We start from the raw sequence: 20,869 nt of genomic DNA, 5'->3' as shown, positions 1-20,869 counted from the left end.
TTGTGGACACAACCGTTCTCCTGGGTTCCCAAAGTACACAAGCATCTAACTTTACTTCCAATCACCCCACCCCAGCCCTTCCTTCCAGATCCCTTGCCATTTCTGCCACTGCTTGGGTTTCCTTTCTCTCACTGTGATAAAACACTCAGACGAGAAGCAACTTGGGAAGGAAAGTGTTTGGCTTGTTCCTTGAGGTCTTATCCCATCATAGAAGGAACTCGGTGCAGGACCCAGGGCAGGCACTGAGGCAGAACCTATGGAGAAAGCTGTTCACTGGCTTGGTCGGGCTCATGCTCAGCCCCCCAGCTTTCTTATAGAGCCCAGGCCTCCCTGCCTGGGGATGGTGCCGCCCACAGTGGGCTGGATCCTCTCACAGAAATCATAAACCAAGACCGTCTCTTATAGATACGGCCACAGGTTAGGCTGATCAAGGCAATTCCTCATTTAAAGTTTCCATTCTCAGAAGACTCTAGGTTGTGTCGGAACTGAGCGAGATAGCTGCTTTCCTTGGCCCCTTCTGTTCTTCAGCAAGCACTCCATCAAAACTGCTTTTCTCCCAGTACCCCCACCAGAACTGTTCTTTCTTCTTTGCTTTTGATTTTAAATCAATCAGCAGTGACATCGGTGGTGACGGGAGTTTTATCAGTTATTTGTCCTGACTTGAGTCCAGCACTGGAAAAGCACTACCAGCATCGAAGACAGGCCTGTTGTCCAGGTCCCCTGCCCTCGATTGGGTCTCAGCCCGCACATACTGTAGGAAGGAGTGGGGCTTCCAGCAGGAAGCAAAAAGGAAGCAGTCAGGTATGGCGGCTCACACTTATATAATACCAGCACTCAGGAGGCTGAGGCAGGTGGATTGCTATGAAGAAAAGTCTAGTCTGGGGTTCTATCCCAGGTCAGCCTGAACTACAGCATGAGACCCTGAAAAACATCCCCAAACAACAAAAATGCCTTGACCAAGGCAAAAGTTAGAGGATCAAAGCAAGGATCCCATCCATTTTTCTCGGATGTCATTCTTTCTACTTTGTGAGCTTTCCAAGAGGAAGCATGTTCTACTTGACCTTGACTAGGGGACACACTGCAGAGCTCTTCAAGCCTTAGTCTGTGTGTCTGTATGTGTGTATATGTCTGTGAGTGTGTGTGTGTGTCTGTGTGTGTGTATCTCTGTGTGTGTATCTCTGTGTGTGTATCTCTGTGTCTGTGTGTGTGTCTCTCTCTCTCTATCTATTAGTATGTGATGTGCTGTGTACTGACTGTTTCCCTCTCTAAAACCTACCCAGAAAGAAGACTGGCCCCTGCACAAGCTGGAGTGCTCCTCCATGGTTGTTTTCGGGGAGAACTGGAATCCCTCGGAGACTGTGCGGCTCACAGCAAGGATCCTGGCCAAGCAGGTGAGGAAACGTGAGAGTGTTCTGCTATTTGGGTTTTCATTAAAGGTCACAATGATGACTGGCTGAGCCAGGCTGAGCAACCTTGGACTTCAGCTGCGGTCACACCCACGCGTGGTGGGAAGCACGTGGGCATAAGCTTTGCTTGGACCTCCGTCTTACCCCGGAAGAGGAGCATGGCGGTAGCTGCTCAACGCAGAGCTTTCTTCGGGATTTGTTCATACAGAAAGGCATGGCCAGGACACAGTATGAACTGTGAAAGACCAGACCCATGAGAAATTCCTAGAGCTTCCAATGAGCCAGACTGGTCTGGGAAGCTCTGTGTTCCCCTCTTTGTTTGTGATGTGTGGAGGCACCCGTCCCCTCTCTTGTATGAGATTCTGTACCTCTGCCACCTTGCTTACCCATGTGTAGATGGTAACGACCCAGGGGGAGGCACAGGGATGTTGCACAGACAAAGAGGAGTGTGGGAGTAGAACCAGGCTGAGGAGGAGAAGAGGGGCGGGAGGTGGAGAGGAGCTGCTCAGTGCACTCCTCCAGAGATGTCTCAGGACTGTTTGATGGTGTGTGGTCAGCCTTTCCCAGGTGTGAGAATTGCGTGCCTCCCCTGCAAAGGCCAGGGCTCTGAGGTCAGTGGGAAGAGGTGAGGGGCTTCTCTTTGTGACCCCCTGACTGTAAGGGAGCATAGGAGGCAACGTGTCTATGGAGGGTAGAGGTCTTGCTGTCTGTGTCCGGGTGCCTTGGCAGCAAGGCCTCTGAGCAGCAGGCTGGTTTTAAAGCTTTACTTCATCCACCTCTGGCTGTCTCATCCCTTCCCGCTCCCACCTCCCCTTCCAGTCTGCTGCTGCTGCTTTAATCTGAGTATGATCGTAATGATTGGCGTGCTTATCCCCAGATCAGATTCAGGATCCCCAATGTGTAAACAGCAGTAGAACATTCTAGAACACTGAGGTCATCTCCCCCTGCGTTCAGCTGGGTTGGGTGACTAAAATGTCTGTCTCTGAGTAAGCAGAGCAGGGGTTGCCTGCAGACTAAGACCCAAAGATGAGGGTGGTTTTTATTGGAGAAGGCCAGCTACCCCTTCCGAAATGACATTCTCTGAATTAATGGTCCGTGGCAGAACAAGGAAGAGGGGTGGGTATGACTGGTGCGGTCTGGGGTAACCGGTCCTTCAGATTGTATCAAGTCCTGCCCCCTGGGAGACCAGTCTCTTCCTCCCCTGCCTTCCCAGGGTCTCTGGCAGTGCTTTGTTAAGGTCTCAGAAGGAGCATGTATGCTACCCCGCCACCCCTGGGTAGATGACTTCTTACAGAAGTGTGCCTTGTGAATGGAAGATGTCCACTGTGGTTTTGGCTTCTGGGAGAGCAGTCGGAGAGCTGGGGCAAGTTGAGAGGTTCCCTTCAGTTTCCGTTATAATTACCACTAATCAACTGTTAAATAAAAAGGTACCACACCACCTTTTCATCCCTGTAGGAATAGGTGATTAAAAAAAACCCAGACCATTTGTATTCTAGGAGCCCGCAAAGGATTAGGGGAGACAGGCGACCAACTACCCAAGGGAAGCCTAACATGCTAAGGAGGAGGCGAGGGCGCCCGCCGGACCAGCCACCTGTAGCCCCACATTGAATGGCCAGATTACAAAGCCAGGCCTCAGGCCAGCTCCTGAGCTCAGCGTTTGAACTCTTGTCAACACCAAGTTTATTCATGTTCTCAAAGCCTCGTGGGTCCGCTATTGTTAGGTCCTCTCAGGGTGTCTAGAACAAAGGCAGCGTGCGTTTCAAGTGAGGCTGGGCTTGCAGATACAACCCAGAGTGTTCCTTTTGAAATGTGGAATTTGAGATCATTTTAGCCTATGCTTAAAGAAAAGCGGGAAATGGATGGGGTTTCATTTTGTTCCTTTTTAGAAGGAGAAGTAATAAATAGTATGGTTTGTCCGTGGACTCAATCCTTTCAAGTCAGGGCCCTAAAAAGTTGTTTTCTGGCCCCGTTCTTTTCTGTAATGAGCATTTCTGAGCCTACTGTGTGTGCGGTGTGTCAGGGTGTTAGGGATACCGTGGACCCTTTCAAAAGCTTTTAAAATAAGCCCTTTGGATCTAGAGGTCGGACAGACTCAGCACCAAGTGTGGACTCCTCGAGTAGATTTCTTCCTTGAACATGGCTGTGTTGTCTTCATGTGCCCTGGGCACTAACATTCCCCTCTGATTTTTATCTCCGATTACTAGAAAATGCACCCAGAGAGGACACCTTCAGAGAAACTGTTGGCCGTGAGGGAGTTTGAGTCACGTAAGTATTCCTCCTAATGACACACTTTTATCTTAGTCACGGATTTAATGTGCATCCGGCAGTATTGGGGGCAGAAATAACTTGTTCTTAGTAACTTTCAAAAACAAATGCTCTTAACTCTGACTCTCCCCTGAGTGTATGAATCGATCAGGAAATGACTAGTGGCATTGGAATCCCCAAGATATCCCTCTCCTGCTCCTGGTACGCTGGATAGTTCTGGGTCCTAGCAGCTCTGCAGTCCAGGAAATAGTGTGTGCACACATGCATGTGTCCGTGCATGCATGCAGAGCTCATATCTGTGTGTGCACACGTGCATGTGTCCATGCATGCATGCAGGTTTGTATGGAAGCCAGAGCACAACCTTGGCCATGACAGTTTACCAACTAAACTGTTTCCTCAGCCACCTCCGGATGGCCTTCCCAAAAGGCAGTAAGTCAGGGCTATCCAGCTGCGTAACCGTGACCCAGATCCCAGGGGCCTAACGTGAGGGACACTGAGGCTGGATGTCATTTACAGTTCGTTATATCCTTCCTCCCTCACCGTGGCTCTCGGTCAGTTGGAATGTCACTCATGAGTGATGGAGGAAGAGACAGTTGGTCAGTTACACCAAGTCACGGGGAAATGATCTCCGGGTCTGGTCGTGGTGCCCCCCATCCCCCGCCCGCCATGCTGTGTATAACAGGAAAGACCCAGGGTCTCTGGTGACAGGTCATTTCCCGCAGATCTGGACAAGCTAGACAACGAGAAGAAGGATCTCATCCAGAGCGACATCGCGGCGCTCCATCAGTTCTACTCCAAGCACCTGGAGTTCCCTGACCACAGCAGCCTTGTGGTGCTCTTTGCCCAGGTAAGGGTACCAGCCCCTGGGAAGACCTTCCTACAGCCACTCACCAGGGCATCTACCTGACAGGGCCCTGGACCCCTGGGGAAGTAAACACAGGCTCAGCCCTGGGGCTCACCAGCCCACCCAGGCTTGCCCAGGCCGATGAGAGACCTTTCCTCAAAAGTCAAGGTAGACCAGGGCAGAGAGATGGCCCAGAGGTTAAGAGCATTTGTTGCTCTTTTGAGGACTTGGGTTCGGTTCCCAACACCCATGTGTTGGCTCACAGTCATCTGCAACTCCAGTTCTGGGAGATCTAGGCCCTCTTTTGACCCCCAGGGGTACCAGGCAGGCATTGTGCGTATAAGTAAAGCATTCATACATGTAAAATAAAACAGAAAGCATGGACAGCAACAGAAACAACACCCACATGAAGACACACACCCACATCACACAGTAAAAACATGCTAAGCATTGTTACACCTGCAAGGGAGAATTGCGTCTTTCCTCGGTTCAGCTCCAGTGAGAACCACTTATAATGGCCCAGTGAATTATCCACACCTAGTGTTTACACAGCTACACTCATGAGTGTGTACATCTCAACACATGACTATTGTAATCAGAAAGTTACTCCTTGTACAGGAAGTCACGGCTTCCAGTTACAAATGTTCAGGTGGAAGGAAGAAGGTCGTCTTCCTCGTGCCCACACCCGGGTTTGCTGGGTTTGTAGCACACTCGCCCCAGCATCCGTTGTTCCTTCCTGCCCCACTGCTGTGATGAGGCTCCACAGGCAACTTAGGAAGGAGCTCATCCTGGCTCGTGACGGTACAGGCCGCGGTGGGGTGGGCGGCTGGGGCTGGGGAGAGCATCGGGGCTGCTGTGCACCTCACCATTCATTCAGTCCAGCCTCCTGCCCATGTCACGATGCCACGCATGTTGAGGGTAAGCCTTCACTCTTTGGTTAACCTAGGCACCCCTCAGACAGTTTCTGGAGCAAATCTAAATGCTGTCAGTATTAAATCACCGAGACACTCGAAGGTGACAGGTGTGGGTAAGGGATAGACGTGGGGGGGGTTTCCTCACCGGGACATGCTTACCTGAGAGAGTAAAGTTGTCACAAGCTGTGGGAATGTAGACCCCTGCCCCTTTTAACAGCGTGACACCTGCCAGAGGGTCTTCCCTATGTTGATGTGCTTGGCTCATGGCGCTCACGTGAGACATTACATGTTCATGTTACAGCCAAGTGCATGTGTGAAAAAATGAAGTGAGCCATGTGTGTGCCTGAGGGAACACACATGAGGTATGTGCATGTGTGAGCCATGTGTGTGCGTGAGGGAACACACATGAGGTATCTGCGTGTATGAGCCGTGTGTATGTGTGCGTGAGGGAACACACATGAGGTATGTGTATGTGTGAGCCTGCCTCCGCTTCCCAGGTTCAGGAGTTACACGCCAGCACCACCACTCCCAGGGCTTCCTGTATTCTGGGCAAACGCTTCACCCACTGAGCCAATCCAGAGCTCCCTCCCCTCATATACTCATGTGTGGATTTCAGGGGGGAACTCAGTCCCCCTGAAGGAAATGCTAAAGCAGGAGGTGTAGCCCATACCCCTTACCCTCTGACCCTACCTCAGCCCCCAGCTGTGTGCGTGCTGTCCTACTCCTGAGCCTTTGCGGTTCTTGGAGGCGACTGCAGGCCTCTGAGCTGTGTTTCAGTCACTCCGAACCTGTGTGTGGCTGAGAAGTATATTTCTGGTGTGCAGCCTACATCTAGTTTAAATGCTAATTACGAGAGTAGCTTCAGCGAGGCACTTACGCCTGATTTGACTGGAAAAAAGGACCACAGCCCACGCATCTTTCTTAATGTGCAAGTCCCTCCTCTTCTCCAGGGACATCTTGGAAGGGAGGGAAGGCTGGCTCAAACACCGTCCCCGAGCCTCCGGAAGGAAGAGCGATTACACTCGGGCTTGTGGGAGAAGACGCACGCACACTCCCACTCGATAAGGGCAGGACAGAGGGGTGAAGACACTGATGTCAGCCTGACACCCTGGGGGCATGGAGTAGGGCTGACCCAGCCAGGGCTGCCACAGCGGAGAGGCTGCAGATGAGTGGATCAAGGGCTCAGTTCCCAAGGGCCAGGGAGCTGGGCATCCCCCCATCTGTTTTGATATCTCTCCTTAATCTCCCTCACTCTGGTTTAGCAAACATTTATTGTTGGCCATTGTGGTAGCACACTGAAGCAGGCATCCAGCAGGAGAAAGCCATTTCTCTTAGTACTTAGCCACCGATACCTAGGAATGGAGTTCGTGCTCAAAGAAATTTTACTGAATGAAAGAAAATCCCAATTATTCATATTTACTGTGGGTTGGCAGCCATTGGTGAAGTAGCAGCTATGCACTTGGTCAGGAATGAAGAGACAGGCTGTGCAAAGTCCTCAGCTTAGGAAAGCCCTGGTCTCTGGGATTGAGTTATGAGACACCCAACTCTATTTCTTTTTCTTCCTTCTTCCCTCCTTCCTGTGCCTCCCCTCTTCTTTCTTTTTCTTCCTCTTCTTTCTTGCCTCAGGTGCCCCAAGTAAAATTTTAACTTTCACCATGGTAAGAGCCATGATTCCTAAACTTTTCCAGTAACACTTTAGCTATTTGAAATGATGTGAAATTACTATTTTTGTGAGGTCGCCACATTCGCAGTTAACAGAGGCAGCTCTGGTGAGACACGGTGAGGCTGGAGTGATTGCCTAGTGAGTAACGCTCTTCCCACACAAGTTTAGATCCTGGGACCCCCGTACAGCGAGCCGTGGCTACCAGTCAACCCAGCAGTGGTCCTACGGCAATAGGAGAGGTAGAGAAGGAACACTCAGAAGTCTGCAAGCCAGCAAGCCTGCCTTCCACTGCAGCAAACAAGAGACCCAGTCTCAGATGAGCTGGAAGGTGAGGACTGATGCCTGAGGTTGAACCCACACACGCACACATGTGTACACACATACACATACATGCACACTCATACAAACATACACACACTCATGTATGCACACACAAACACAGGCATGCACACATACACACAAACACGTAGACACAAACGAACACAAGCACACGTGCACACACACTCACATACGGACACACAAACATGTGCACACACCACAACTCAGACATGGAAACTTTTTGAAAAGGAGCAAGCATAGTTGGTGTGCAGAAGCCACACTTTGTCAGAGCCCCACCTGACTCCTTTGATGCTACTCATGTCTCGCCCATCCCTGAACCAGTCACTCGCCACACGGACCTAGGAGCCCCGGTTTCCACAGTTGTAAGGTAGGCTGCTGCATTCACACTAGTAGTGCTCACTGGAGGCAAACTCTGAGGTGTGGCTACCTCACCGTTGGCAGGCTTCGTGATAGTAACTCTGGTTCCTTTCTCATCTTATAGAAGGAGAAGACACTGGGTCTTCCAGGCCTGAGGCTTTCGGAACTTACAAGGAACACCTGTGGAATTGTCTCTTAACGGGCTAGAAGTTGCCTTGATTGTCCTTCTGTTAAAGTGCCCTGCACATTATTATGCTTAGTGCTGTATGTGGAAAGAGAAATTGCAGAATTGCTTAGTTATCCTCTGCCTGTCAGCTTTGACCTAGTCCTCCAGTATATTGAGAGTTGTTCTGGGGCGTGTGTGTGTGTGTGTGTGTGTGTGTGTGTGTGTGTGTGTGTGTGTGTACGCACTCATGTGTGAGGAAGCCTCAGCTGACCTTGTATGTCCTTCCTCAAGAGCTGTCCGCTTGGTGTTCTGAGCTGGACCTGTCACTGGGTCCTGAGGCTCTCCAGTTAGGACAGCCAAGGATCTCCAGGGATGCACCCGTCTCCACCTCTTCTGTGCTGGGATGACACTGCATGCTCAGCAGTCCGTGGCTTCAGGGGCTCAAACCCAGGTCCCTGTGCTTGCAAGGCCAGCACCTCATGACTGAGCTGTCTCCCCAGCCCAACTCTAACCGTTTACCCTCAGTGTTCCCAAAGGCGAAGAAAGGGCCAGGGATGACCAGGCATTGATTTGGCTGAAATATGAAAGACAAAGTCTCATTGCTCTAGTCAGGGTTCTTGGTTCCACTGCCCTTCAGGGGAAGGGACTGCAGTCCCACAGATGAGGAGAGGCTTTGAAGTTACCACCTCAGTCATGAGGTGGACATGGGGTTACAGGCATATGATTTGGAGATGGGACCTCTCTGCCTCCCTCATCCCTTCCTCCCTTCCTATCTCTCTCCCTCTCTTTCTGCTCTCGCTCTTTCCTGCTCTCTCTTGTGCACACAGACACACGCACAGACACACACAGACAGACAGACACACACACATACACAACATACACATACAGACAAACACACATACAAATGCACACACACATAAGAGACAGACACACACACACACATACACACACACACACACACACACACACACACACAGACACACACAGACAAACACACACACACACACACACACACACACACAGACACACACACACACACACACACACACACACACACACACACACACACAGACACACACACACACACACACACACACACAGACACACACACACACAGACACACACACACACACACACACACACACACACACACACACACACACACACACAGACACACACACACACACACACACACACACACACACACACACACACACACACACACACACACACACACACACACACACACACACACACACAGACACACACACACACACACACACACACACACACACACACACACACACACACAGACACACACACACACACACACACACACACACACACACACACACACACACACACACACACACACACACACACACACACACACACACACACACACACACACACACACACACCGTGGTCTCATTGGAGCTCTTCACATGAGGCACCCTGACGTCCTTACAAACAGACAAGACTTCAGTCCCCACACCACTCTGCAACCCTGAGCAGTGAGGAGCGCTCTGAGCACGCAGAGAGGAGCTTTGACCCCAGCAAGTCTGCTTCTGTTTGTTGACACTCAGAGAGGATGAGTAAATTTTACTTGGACAAAGGATACCATGGCCATAGGAACATCTTCAAGGCCACCAAGCTGGAATGTCTTTGGTAATTTGGTGAGGGCGGAGCTGAAGAAATGACGTGCGTCGGGGGAGGGGATCTGTAACCAGGATTCCCCCACCCCACCCCCTGTTTCCCTGCAGGTGAACTGTAATGGCTTCACTATTGAAGATGAGGAGCTCTCTCACTTGGGATCGGCAATATTTCCTGAGTAGGTTGAGTCTGATTTCGTTTCTTTCCCTTTGTACTTATTTAACACTAATTTGATTTTTACATAACCCACCTGACTGCGTGTGGCAGACATGAAACTCCAAGTGAATTAAGGCAGCTTTTTAATCTGTCAGATTTCAAAATATTTCCCCTCCACTTAAGGATCCGGAGGTGGCAGTTAGCAGAGCGGTGACGGAGACATCCCACCAGGCCCAGAGCTGTTGTTAGGAAGTATCGGTGCAGAGAAGCCTGTGGCTTGCTGGGAAGCATGCTCTCTGCGGGCTTGCGGCTCTGGAGATCGAGTTTCTTATGCTCAAAGTGAGACATTAATTGCACATGCAAGGATTAACCACGGTTCAGGTAGGGAATGTGTGAGCTCTTGCCCATCAGCCTGTTTTAGAAAATATCAGTGGAAAGAGGTGTAGTTAGAAGGAAGTTGGGCTGAGAGAGCAAAGTAGAGAAAATTCTCTAAGCATTATTGGGCATTTCCCCTTCCGACTTCAGGAATATCCAGATGGTTCCCGAAAGGCCAGCTAGATAATGTGGAAATTCCACAACAGTTGGTCCCTGTTTCACAGGTGGAGCCAGGGAAACCTTTATGCAGTCTGAACAGATCCGCACCGCCATTCCACGTTAGAGAGGGTGGGTCCACACCGCCATTCCACGTTAGAGAGGGTGGGTCCACACCGCCATTCCACGTTAGAGAGGGTGGGTCCACACCGCCATTCCACGTTAGAGAGGGTGGGTCCACACCGCCATTCCACATTACGCTGGGGATGCCTGCCGCTCCTCACCCACCATGTCCACACCACTTCTTGTGTGTGTGTCTGCTGCTGGGCTGCAGGCATCAGGGAAGTCAGGAGAAAAGGACCTGCGTTAATGGACTCTGGCTTCTGAGAGAGAAAAGATATGGTGTTGACCCTGAAGCCAAGGTGAGGTCATCTGCAGGCAGAACCATGGAGAGGACCCGAGTGCCTCTTGGCAGAGGTTCTCTTAGACTTTTGTAGCTGGGAAGAGAACAGAGAAAAGAACAGGCATGGGCTCAGGGAAGACAGACCTCACAGCCATTGAACTTTCACTGTGGCCTGTTGATGAATGTCTGAGGGTGTCTGAATTTGAGACCTCACAATGTCCCATGGCGGTCAAAATTGACAACCGTGATCCTGGGCTGCGTGTCTGTTTGTCTTAGCGCCCTCCCCACCACCTCTGTTCAGAGAGAGACAGCCTAGCCCTTCTCCAAGCTGGTTCTAGAAACCTGCTGTTTGTTGCTTTTAACACGCACGTGCTTTTGGGCGTTTTGCCTAGCAGATGTCCTGGCCCCTGATCCCTGAGTGTCCTGGTAGGGATCTAAGTAGAGATGCCCCTCCCCAAGAACAAGACCAAGAACCAGCTCCCTGCTAACGCCAGGCGTGAAGCTACTCACTCGGCTCGGGAGTCTAGCAGGCAGGGTAGAGGAGGGCCATTCCCTCCAGGACACACCACAATGGGCAGCAACCTTCAGTGGTCCTGAGACCCCTTTGCTTTTTTGAATCCTGGGGCAAACAAGAGAAGGGTTCTGGTCTCTTGTGGGTCACGCAGTGCTGGCCCTCCCAGTGGTGACACATATGGACAGGTGTGCCCACAAGAGCATAAGCCCCGGTTTCTGGGCATTTTTAATTGGGGAAAAATCCTTTGGGACTGAAATCACATCAATGCGTGATTTCAAAGGCAGCATCTGTGAGATCAAGCACTTTCCCCTGTAGTTTAGAAATTTCTGTTCTCAGAACTTTGACCTTGAAATAATCAGAAAGCTCAAAGCATCTCACCTAGGCGAGTCTCTCTCCTGTCACTGTCCCTAAAAAGCAGACAGCAGCAGGAGCGGCCATGTCCCAATTTCCCAGATTTGGAGATCGAGGTGCTTCTCTGGGGCCCTGGGGGAGGGGGGATCACAGCCTGCCCTCCCTCAAGCAGCTGGCATTTCTCGACATCTGAAGGGAACGTTTGAGAAGTGATCCACGTAGACAAAAAGACAGCCCCCTTTGTCTTGCACCTGTGTGTACAGGGGACAGTCAGCTGCAGGCATTGTCGTGCGAGTCTGCCTATCCAGACGGAACACTTAGGATAGTTGTTCCTTTATAGTTAGAGATCAGATTTCATATTTGTGAAAAGAGTATCGCGTCAGACATTGGAGCTGAGGATGTGGCTCGCTTGGGTAGAGTGCTTGCCTAGAGCCCTGGGTCTGGGTCCCAGAACCTCATAAACTGGATGTGGTGACACATCGGAGGATCAAGCCTTCAAGGTCTCGAAGTAATTTTATAGTGAATTCTTAGACCAGTCAGGGCTGCTGGAGACCCTGTCTTAAGAAACAAAATGAAACGAAAAGGCTAGGTATTATTCTAGCTGCTCTTGGGACATCTGGGCTAGCTGTGTGAATGTTTGACCGCCTCTCACACATAGCTCAGTTCCCCTCACTCGTCAGGCAGGTAAGCAGTGGGTCACTTCAGCAGCCAGCCCTCGCCATTCAGACAACTGAGCTTTCCCTTTTGATTGACAGCGTTGCGCTGATGAATCACAGCTGCTGCCCGAATGTCATTGTGACCTACAAAGGCACCCTGGCAGAAGTCAGAGCTGTGCAGGAGATCCACCCAGGAGATGAGGTGAGAGCGAATCGTGGTGCTCGGGTGCTGCACTCGGGCTGTTGTGCAGAGCAGCCAGAGCCACGAGGTGCCACCATGGTGACTTCCGTAGCTGAACTGTCCGTCCCTGAGCCTTCCCTGGGCTATCGGACCAGACCTGGGACCTGGCTTGATGTCCGTTACTAAATACATGGGTGTTTGCCACTTCCTTTGGCCAGATAGGAACAAGAAATGCAGTTGAATTAATTTTTTTCAAATTCGTTGTTTTACTTTGTGTGCCTGAATGCTTCCCCTCATGCTCGCATATGCACGCCTGCTGGATCCCCTACGTCTGGGGTTCCAGCACCAGTGGGTGCTGGGAATCGAGCAAGAACAAGTGCTCTTAACTGCTGAGCTCTCTCTCCAGCCTCCTGCAGTGAAGTCCTTATCTAAGGTTTGCAGTCTGGGTATCCCTGCTGTCCGAGAGTTGGCTAATGAGTTCCTTTCCTGCCCTGGTACCACCCCACCAAGTGTTCGTTTCTGTTCTCGTGGTGGTTATAACCATAGCCAACAAAAGGGGCGAGTCAGGGAATGACTCGTTCTGTGGTACAGTCCTGTCCAGCTGACAGCCAGTGTCAGCCACCACAGCACTGGAACAGGTAGCCTGGCAGGAGCTGATGAGGCACGGCTTGTCTGCACAGTTCCCGTCTTAGAGGTGGCCAGTCACACGCCCGGATCAGGAAGCAGATACTCAGGGCAGGCGGTCTCCATGAGCTTCCTCCCTTTTGTAGAGGAGGTAGGGAGAGCCTCACGCCTTACCACCTGTTCCTGCCCCACTTCTCTCTCCGTTGCTGCGCGTGGTTATGCTTTAAGTCGAGTTCTCAGTGCTAAGTGACGAACACTCTGCTTTCTCTGGAAGGTTTTAGCAGTTCACAGCTGACGTCCCAGCCTCCTTCCTCTCCTTCACTAAATCCAGCATGAGGTGGGGTCCAGTCTGGAGCCAGGCTGGTGAGCGTCCTGACTGGGTTTGTGGACATGACCCTTAGGCCTCTATTAAACCAAGAATGAAATGGCCAGCCTGGCTCTAGACTACCTGGAGAGGCTAAAGCCCTGTCTTCCTGGAGAGGCTGTTTGAGCCATGAATGGCGCTGCTGAGTGGCCTTTGTCGCCATCTTCTGGAGGCGTCTGTTGGTTGCAGTGTGTACCCGTTGTGTCCTGTGTTGCAGGGAGAGGTTGGCTGCTGTTTCTTGCTGGCAACCACGGTCGTTCATGTAACTTCAGTTTGGGGAAGTTGGTTCCTCCTGGGTTATTTGCCCTCAGAGAGGAAGGAGCCACTCCTTCCAGGTTCCTGGCAGTAGATGGAACCACATATGCCCCAGGCTTGCTTCTCGAGTCAGGAGGCACCCTGTGCTGCTGTCGCTGACTGCCTGGCAGGCCCATGGACCCTGCCGCCTCGCTCAACTGTGTGATGTCAGGAGGAAGGGTGGGCAGACCAGGGCATTTAAGGCCTTGTTCTCCCCTGCACATGTCCAGCCTTGGCTGATCTTTGGTGAGAGAAGGTTCTTCTTCTCAGTGGCCAGTGTAGGGATGGAGCACATAGACCTTCTGGCCACCATACAGAGACGGACCCAGTTCCACAGCCTCTCTCTCAGTCAGAGTAAGCAGTGGGACCAGCAGTGGTGGCTCTGTTTGGCCTATGGCCTCTCTCCCACGTCAAAGCCGCACGATTGCTAGGAATCACGTTCCCCATGTCAGAACTCTGGCCTCTCACGCTCTAGGTGTTCACCAGCTATATCGACCTGCTGTATCCAACAGAAGACAGGAACGACCGGTTAAGAGACTCCTACTTCTTTACCTGTGAGTGCCGGGAGTGTACGACCAAGGACAAGGTCAGTTCACTTATGACAGACAGGGGTCCCCGAGTGAGCCAGCTCCTAGCCTCCCCTGACTGTCTCCCCACACGGGCATTTTGGCCCTTTTAACCTGTGCAGCAAAGACAGGCAATCCAGGTAGACCCCGCTCGGATCCGCTGCTCAGCCATTGAAGCACCCTGGTGTGCTGTGCGGGTGGGGAAGTCCTGCCTCTTCAGGAACCTGAATTCAGTCTCCAAAGCACATGTAACAAAGACAGATGCGATTAAACTTACAGTCCCAGCACTGTGGCAGGGGAGGGACCACCTGAGCCTACCTGTGGGATCCAGGCCACTGAGATACACTGTCTCAAAAAGCAAGGTGTGGGGGGTGGTTTCTAGGTGGGTGCATTCTCCAGTGTCCATATGGAAGGGTGCATTTCACTGTGTGTGCCTGCAGCTGCAGTGCTGGAGGGCGTGTGTATGTCGGGGGCATAGAGAGAAGATTGTTGGGGTGTGGGGTTACCAGTGTAGCTTCAGGTTCAGTGAAAGGTAAGTGAGAGAACCCCTGCCCCGTGTGTTTGTGCCCAGGCATGCATGGCACACGCACACACACACACACACACACACACACACACACACACACACACACACACACACAAAGTGCTTCCCAAAGAGATAGGAAGGAAAGGTGTCTGGGAATCAGGGTCAGGCTCTTTGAACTTGTCACCAGGTTCTACATGGCCTACTCTGTCAGTTTTCAGGGCCAGCCCTGGTCACTGGTCTGTCCTGACTCACAGGTAAACACAAACATGGTCCCACAGAAAACACAGTTGGGATCCTGCCTAGGAGGAAGGTCAGAAAGCTCATGCTTATGTTTTTATAAGAAGGGAACAGGGGCTGGGGATTTAGCTCAGTGGTAGAGCGCTTACCTAGGAAGCGCAAGGCCGTGGGTTCGGTTCCCAGCTCCAAAAAAAAAACCAAAAAAAAAAAAAAAAAAAAAAAGAAGGGAACAGAGTGTGGGGTTCCCTCTAGGTCTAGAACCTCTGCCTGTGTGGAAGAACAGGAAATGATTAGCGCAGCTACCCCAGAGGGGACGCCTCACACTGTGGGTATCCCCCTCAGGACAAGGCCAAGGTGGAAATCCGGAAGCTCAGCAGCCCACCACAGGCAGAAGCCGTCCGAGACATGGTCAGATACGCGCGCAATGTCATCGAGGAGTTCCGGAGGGCCAAGCACTACAAATATAACCTTTCCGTGTGTCCTGTCCTGCCGGGATACACCACCGTGTCTCACCGGCAGGGTGTGGTGGGAAGCTGGGAGGAGGGAGGAGAGAAGAGAGAGAGGAGAGAGAGGAGAGAGAGGAGTAAAGTCTTGGAAGGAAGACAGTCTGCCCTGAGTGCGTGTGGGAGACACATGGAAGCAGGTGTCAGCTCTGCCAGCTCTGGACCTGTCCTCCCAGACTGTAGTGGCCCATGGACTGGGGGAAGGCTACCTCCTGGAGGAGCCCTGTTGTTGAAGTGTTAGTGCAGGTCGGCACAGTGCTGAAAGCCTTGCTCACCTCAACCCATCCACTGGCAATCTGACTAGTGGCCATTGCTACCGAGCCCATTAGGAAAGAGCTCCTCAGATGCACGGCCACTCCTCAGGGACTCTGTTGGTGGTGGCAGTCTAGGGTTTTGGTCAGCAGAATCCGTTTTCTCACACAGTACTGTGTGTTCTTGGGATGTGAAAAGAGCCGGGATTCCCAGAGGGCAGAAGAGGAAACCTTTGTTCTCCTCCCCTGCTTCCCCCACCCCACTTCATGTCTTTCTTCTCTCACTATTAGGGATTGAACCTAAGGCCTTGCACATGCCCAGCAGATTGTGTGGCCACGGAGCTGTGTCTCAGCTCCCCCCTACACACACACACACACACACACACACACACACACACACACACACACACACACACAGTCTCTCTTCATGTTTTATCCAGTGCTTTGTTGAGAACCATGCAGGAGGATGGTGGGCTCAAGTGTTGCCTACAGTCTTCACGTTTTATTTTGAGACATGTTTTCAAGGCTGACAGTGAACGCCTTCGACAGCCCGGGCAGGCTTTGAACCCGAATTCCTTCCTCCTCAGCCTCCTGAACAGCCAGGGTGGCAGCCCACACCACCAGGCCCAAGAGGCACATTGCTTCCTCGTAAGAAACCTTTCCAGAGCCTGGGCTGGGGTTGCTCTCTGCGCTTGGAAAACATTTCTTTGTGGGCACAGCTTCCTAATTTGAGGTCCTGGGTTGCTTGGGCTCCCAGCCTGGATGAGGATTTGAACTTAGCAAAGGTGAAGGACTCTGTCCTCACTCTTGGTCACGCAAGCATCTGCATGGCTAGGAAGGTCCTCGCGGTTCCCTAGTTTGTCTCTTCAAGGGACTTTCAGTTCCCTTTACTTCTCTGTTTTCATTCTATACTTTACTCGCCCCAGAGGTAATGGTGGGCCGAGGGGAGGGAATGACCCTGCCTGTCCCTGCCGGGGAAGCCCCACTCCACTGGGACACTGCCTGTTTCCTTGACGCTCCAGCACCCCCTAGTGAGCTGTTGGAAATCTGTGAGCTCAGCCAGGAGAAGATGAGCTCTGTGTTTGAGGACAGCAATGTGTACATGCTACACATGATGTACCAGGCCATGGGTGTCTGCCTGTACATGCAGGACTGGGAAGGAGCCCTGAAATACGGCCAGAAGATCATCAAACCCTACAGGTGGGTGACCAGCGGACCTGGGTGGCTTGGGCTGTGCATGGTGGCTGCCTTCTACCCCAAGCTGGAGGAGTCAGGCCTAGGGTGAGTGCTGCTGCTTGGTACCACATCTGCTGTAGATCCAGGGCTTTTCCCCACCGAGCTGGGCTCCTCCATCCTCCCAAGGACCTCCCTCAGGAGGCCGAGTGTCACAGGTTACCCACGGAATCCGTTCAGGTGAGGGTTGGAAGCCAGTAGTTTACATCTCTGTGCCTCCCCCTCTGTGAGAAATGACACTCGTGACTTGGTGAGTGGAGGCAGAGGACGGGGTCTCCCACACACCACCCCTTCTGCCTTTGCACACCGCACCCCCAGCTGCATTTTCACCAGCCTCTGGGATTAGCGGTTTGGCCGTGGTTACCGGCATCCCCTGCTCAGTCTAATAAAACAAGATGAGATTCCAGTTAGTAGGAATAACGATTGAGGCGGAGGAATGGCCCATCCTAGCGGGTTACCAGACATTAATGTGGAAGGCAGGGACCCTCAGCAGTGTCATTGCATGTGGCCAGCCACGCCAAGGCTGAGGGCCCTCACTGCAGAGCTCTCCAAGGCCTGCACATTAGGCATTCGGGGGATGAGCTGTGGAACAGGGTAGGCATTAGACTGCAAGTCCCCTTCCCCCAGAAAATGCCTGGCGGTCCTGGTGAGCCTGAGAAGCCCTGGTTCTAAGATCGAGGACTGGAAATTTGTGAGGTCGGTCTTACACCCTCCCAATCTCTGCCATCCACTTACCCACTGTGCTCTGGATAGCCAGCAGGGGGAGCCAAAGAGGAAGCCAGGTGTTCAAACCTCCTCCTGCAATGGGCGAGTTGGAGACCTGACCTTTCCCCTGCCTGTAGAGGGATGAGGAAGTCCTCTGGTCTCAAACCTTCCTCTGAGAGAGGGACCCAGGCAGACAGCATCCCGGGCCTCAGAGTTGTGGGGAGGGAGGCTCTGCACTGCCTGGCCCAAGGCTTCCTGAGGGCAGCACACCTCCTCCTGCTTGGGAATTCAGCCTTCAGCCTTTCAGGACAGACGGGCAGCATACACGGAACAGAGTGCACTGGCCTGTAGGATGCACATTTTCCACATTCGCACACGCACGCACACAAGCTACATCCTGGGCTCTGTTCCCAGGGAAACGGTCGCTCTTGAGCAGACTCCCATCAGGCAGACCTGAGTTCAAACGAGAGAGAAAACCTGAACAGGACACACAGTTCTGCTAGAGAACAGAGAGAGAGAGAGACAGAGACAGAGACAGAGACAGAGACAGATGAGAGAGACAGACAGACCGACCAACCAACCAAGAAACCAGAGGTGTTCTGGCTTCCAAGGGCTCAGGGTTTAGCAGACAGTTGGGTTCCTCAGATACTGTGTGAGTATGCACATGTGTGCGTGTGTGTGCGTGTGTGCGTGCGTGCGTGTGTCCTGTCTGGTGGTGGGGAGGAGGCCTCTCTGCGTGAAAGCAGCTTTTGCTTTGACATCCCCTGGTGCCTTGGTCTGAGCACAGCTGAAACAGCCAAGTCTGGGTTAGGGCTGAAGCTGTGCGGTCGCACACTTGACAGCGAGATTTCCCCAGTTATGGTGCAGCTTCACCCAGAAGGGAAGGGCGGAGTATCCACAGTGCCTCTGTGGTGTACACCAGCCCATCTCGCACTCTGCTGGGAGCTGGTGGGGCTTGGGGAAGCCTAGCTGCTGTGAGAGCGAGCAGACCGATGTGGTAAGCTGCCGCCATGTCTTCCTTCCCAGTAAGCACTATCCCGTGTACTCCCTCAACGTGGCCTCCATGTGGCTGAAGCTGGGAAGACTGTACATGGGTCTGGAGAACAAAGCTGCCGGAGAGAAGGCCCTGAAGAAGGTACAGTGGGGCTTCAGGTCTGCTTTGCCGGTGCCCTTGTGCCTTGGGAGGCCAGTGGCTCTAGGAGCTGGGGTGACTCGCCCTAGACTGCCCCTGGCCTGGCATTCTGGGAGCTTCCAGCAGGTGGAGGTGGGCATGAGGGGTACCCTCAGTTCGCCCAGGCCTGTGTGGATGGGAGTGCACACAGCAGGCGTCCTGAGGAGAGCTCTGCTCTGCTCTGCCTTCCCTCAGGACTGAGAATCCAGTGCCTCGTCTGAAATCAAAGGGCTGGATTTGGACAGTCACTCAGTGTTACCACGTGGCCTGGGAAATTCTAAAATGAACTTAGCCATGACCTCCGTCCATCAAAGCCAGTCATACATGGGCTCCTCTTACACTGTCGAGATAGGCTTTGTGGATGGGGACGGCTCCAGCGGGTCACCTGAGGCGTCTAGGGTGCGTGGCAGTCCTTCATACAGGACCTTTGACGCTGGAAGCTTTGACCTCACCCGCCATGGGACTCAAGTACCTGTGCAGAAGGTGCGGGGTCCCCAAGCGTTTGCCATCGAGTGAGTGCTTGTGCAGGCTCACAGACAGGTGGGCTCTCAAATATGGAGGCTAGAAGGCAGCGTCAGGTATAGCTCCTCAGAACAGTCCCTGCCCGTGTCGGCAGGCTCTCACTCCAAGGGTCCCTCTGTCACCACCCACGCTGGGGTTACAAGCATGTGCAGTCCTCAGTTTCCCATGTGGGCGTGGTGCAGGACTCTGGTCCGTGCTTGAGGCAGAACTGTCTGGGCTGCCACCCCAGCCTGCTGTCTGCGTTGAGAACCCCTTTTGGAAACCGGCTCACCCTCCTGAGATACAGAATCTCCATGTGATTTACATGGGCTTGACAGCACAGTGTGACTTCACTTTGTGAGACTCTGTGTAAATACTGCAGCCACAGACTAGCCCAGTCCCCACATTCCCCAAAGGCCGGTGGAGATGAAGACTCAGGGTCTCACTAGCACGAAGTATGACCCATAGATATCACATCTGTTTTCTCAGTGACATCAAGGAAGAGTACCTAGTTAGGTCAGCATTGGGAAGTGTCATGACATCTAAACCCTCTAGAACAGTGGGTTCAAAGCAGGGTGTGTTGTGAGCCTTCCTTGTCTCTCCTGAGTGTCTTTGCAGGGTGAGAAGGAGCCTGTGAGAGGTGGTTTGCCCGCTGTGCCCTGAGGCACTGACAGACGGCACACACCCCTGCTGGGCTGGGTGCAGCAGGCTAGGCCTGTGGGACAGGCAGCAGGGCTGTCAGATGTCAGCTCATCCACCCCATGCCTCTTGCTCTGCCCCAGGACTGTGGGGGTTAATCCTCCCTGTGTCTTTTGCTCTGTCTTAGGCCATCGCCATCATGGAAGTAGCTCACGGCAAGGACCACCCGTACATCTCCGAGATCAAGCAGGAAATTGAGAGCCACTGACCATGCGTCCCAGCTTTCCGTCAGAAACCTCACAGGACTTGAATATTTCCAACCTCACAGTCACCCCAGCCTTCTGCAAAGCCTCGCCGTGCTGTGTTCCAGTTCACATTCAGCTCTGACCTTAAAGTCATTTCCAGTGCTTGCCTGTGCTCTAAGGGCTGTGGCATGATTTCACATAATATATATTTTGGGCAGATTGAGCTTTAAAAAATGCAACAATTTTCCCTCTGTGCCTGTCGGAATGCTCTGCAGAGCTGACCGAGGAGAGAATAAAAGCGCCAGTCCTTAAACCTTGGTTTCTGGATGTCTGTGAGGATGCTGGGGGTGGGGGGCTTCTCCATCAGTCCCTGAGCCCTGTTCTCTGCCCAGGAGTGGGTTAGTCATCTTCTGTCTGCAGTTACGTCACAGAGCAGTGACTCTGGAGGAAGGCAGCAGGCAAGAGGGAAGGTGCAGGGAGAGGTTGCTGGCCTGGGTGCCCCCCCTGGCAGGGCGACTTGCCTCTTCCAGGTTTCCTCTTGGCACCTTCTGGAGATGCTTCTCTGGGCTTTATCTTCCTGACACCCCCTCTCCTTCCATGGACTGTTCCCC

General features: G+C 52.6%; 1 protein-coding gene across 1 annotated transcript in view; it reads left to right on the top strand.

The window, feature by feature from the left end:
- The window catches only part of Smyd2 (SET and MYND domain containing 2), a 39,510-nt gene extending 18,939 nt beyond the window's left edge, over positions 1–20,571 (top strand). Inside the window, exons 3-12 of the mRNA XM_032915028.1 lie at positions 1,281–1,391; positions 3,611–3,671; positions 4,394–4,518; positions 9,718–9,785; positions 12,318–12,420; positions 14,157–14,267; positions 15,353–15,473; positions 16,790–16,964; positions 18,729–18,837; positions 20,201–20,571. Of these exons, the coding sequence (XP_032770919.1) occupies positions 1,281–1,391; positions 3,611–3,671; positions 4,394–4,518; positions 9,718–9,785; positions 12,318–12,420; positions 14,157–14,267; positions 15,353–15,473; positions 16,790–16,964; positions 18,729–18,837; positions 20,201–20,281 (1,065 nt within the window). The 3' untranslated portion in view covers positions 20,282–20,571. The remainder of the gene's footprint in view (positions 1–1,280; positions 1,392–3,610; positions 3,672–4,393; positions 4,519–9,717; positions 9,786–12,317; positions 12,421–14,156; positions 14,268–15,352; positions 15,474–16,789; positions 16,965–18,728; positions 18,838–20,200) is intronic.
- The last annotated feature ends 298 nt before the right edge of the window (positions 20,572–20,869 follow it).

This window comes from Rattus rattus, chromosome 10, assembly GCF_011064425.1.
Source record: "Rattus rattus isolate New Zealand chromosome 10, Rrattus_CSIRO_v1, whole genome shotgun sequence".
Lineage (NCBI taxonomy): Eukaryota > Metazoa > Chordata > Mammalia > Rodentia > Muridae > Rattus > Rattus rattus.
The sequence above is the reverse complement of the archived record's forward strand: the minus strand, read 5'-3'. Positions and strand labels throughout refer to the sequence as shown.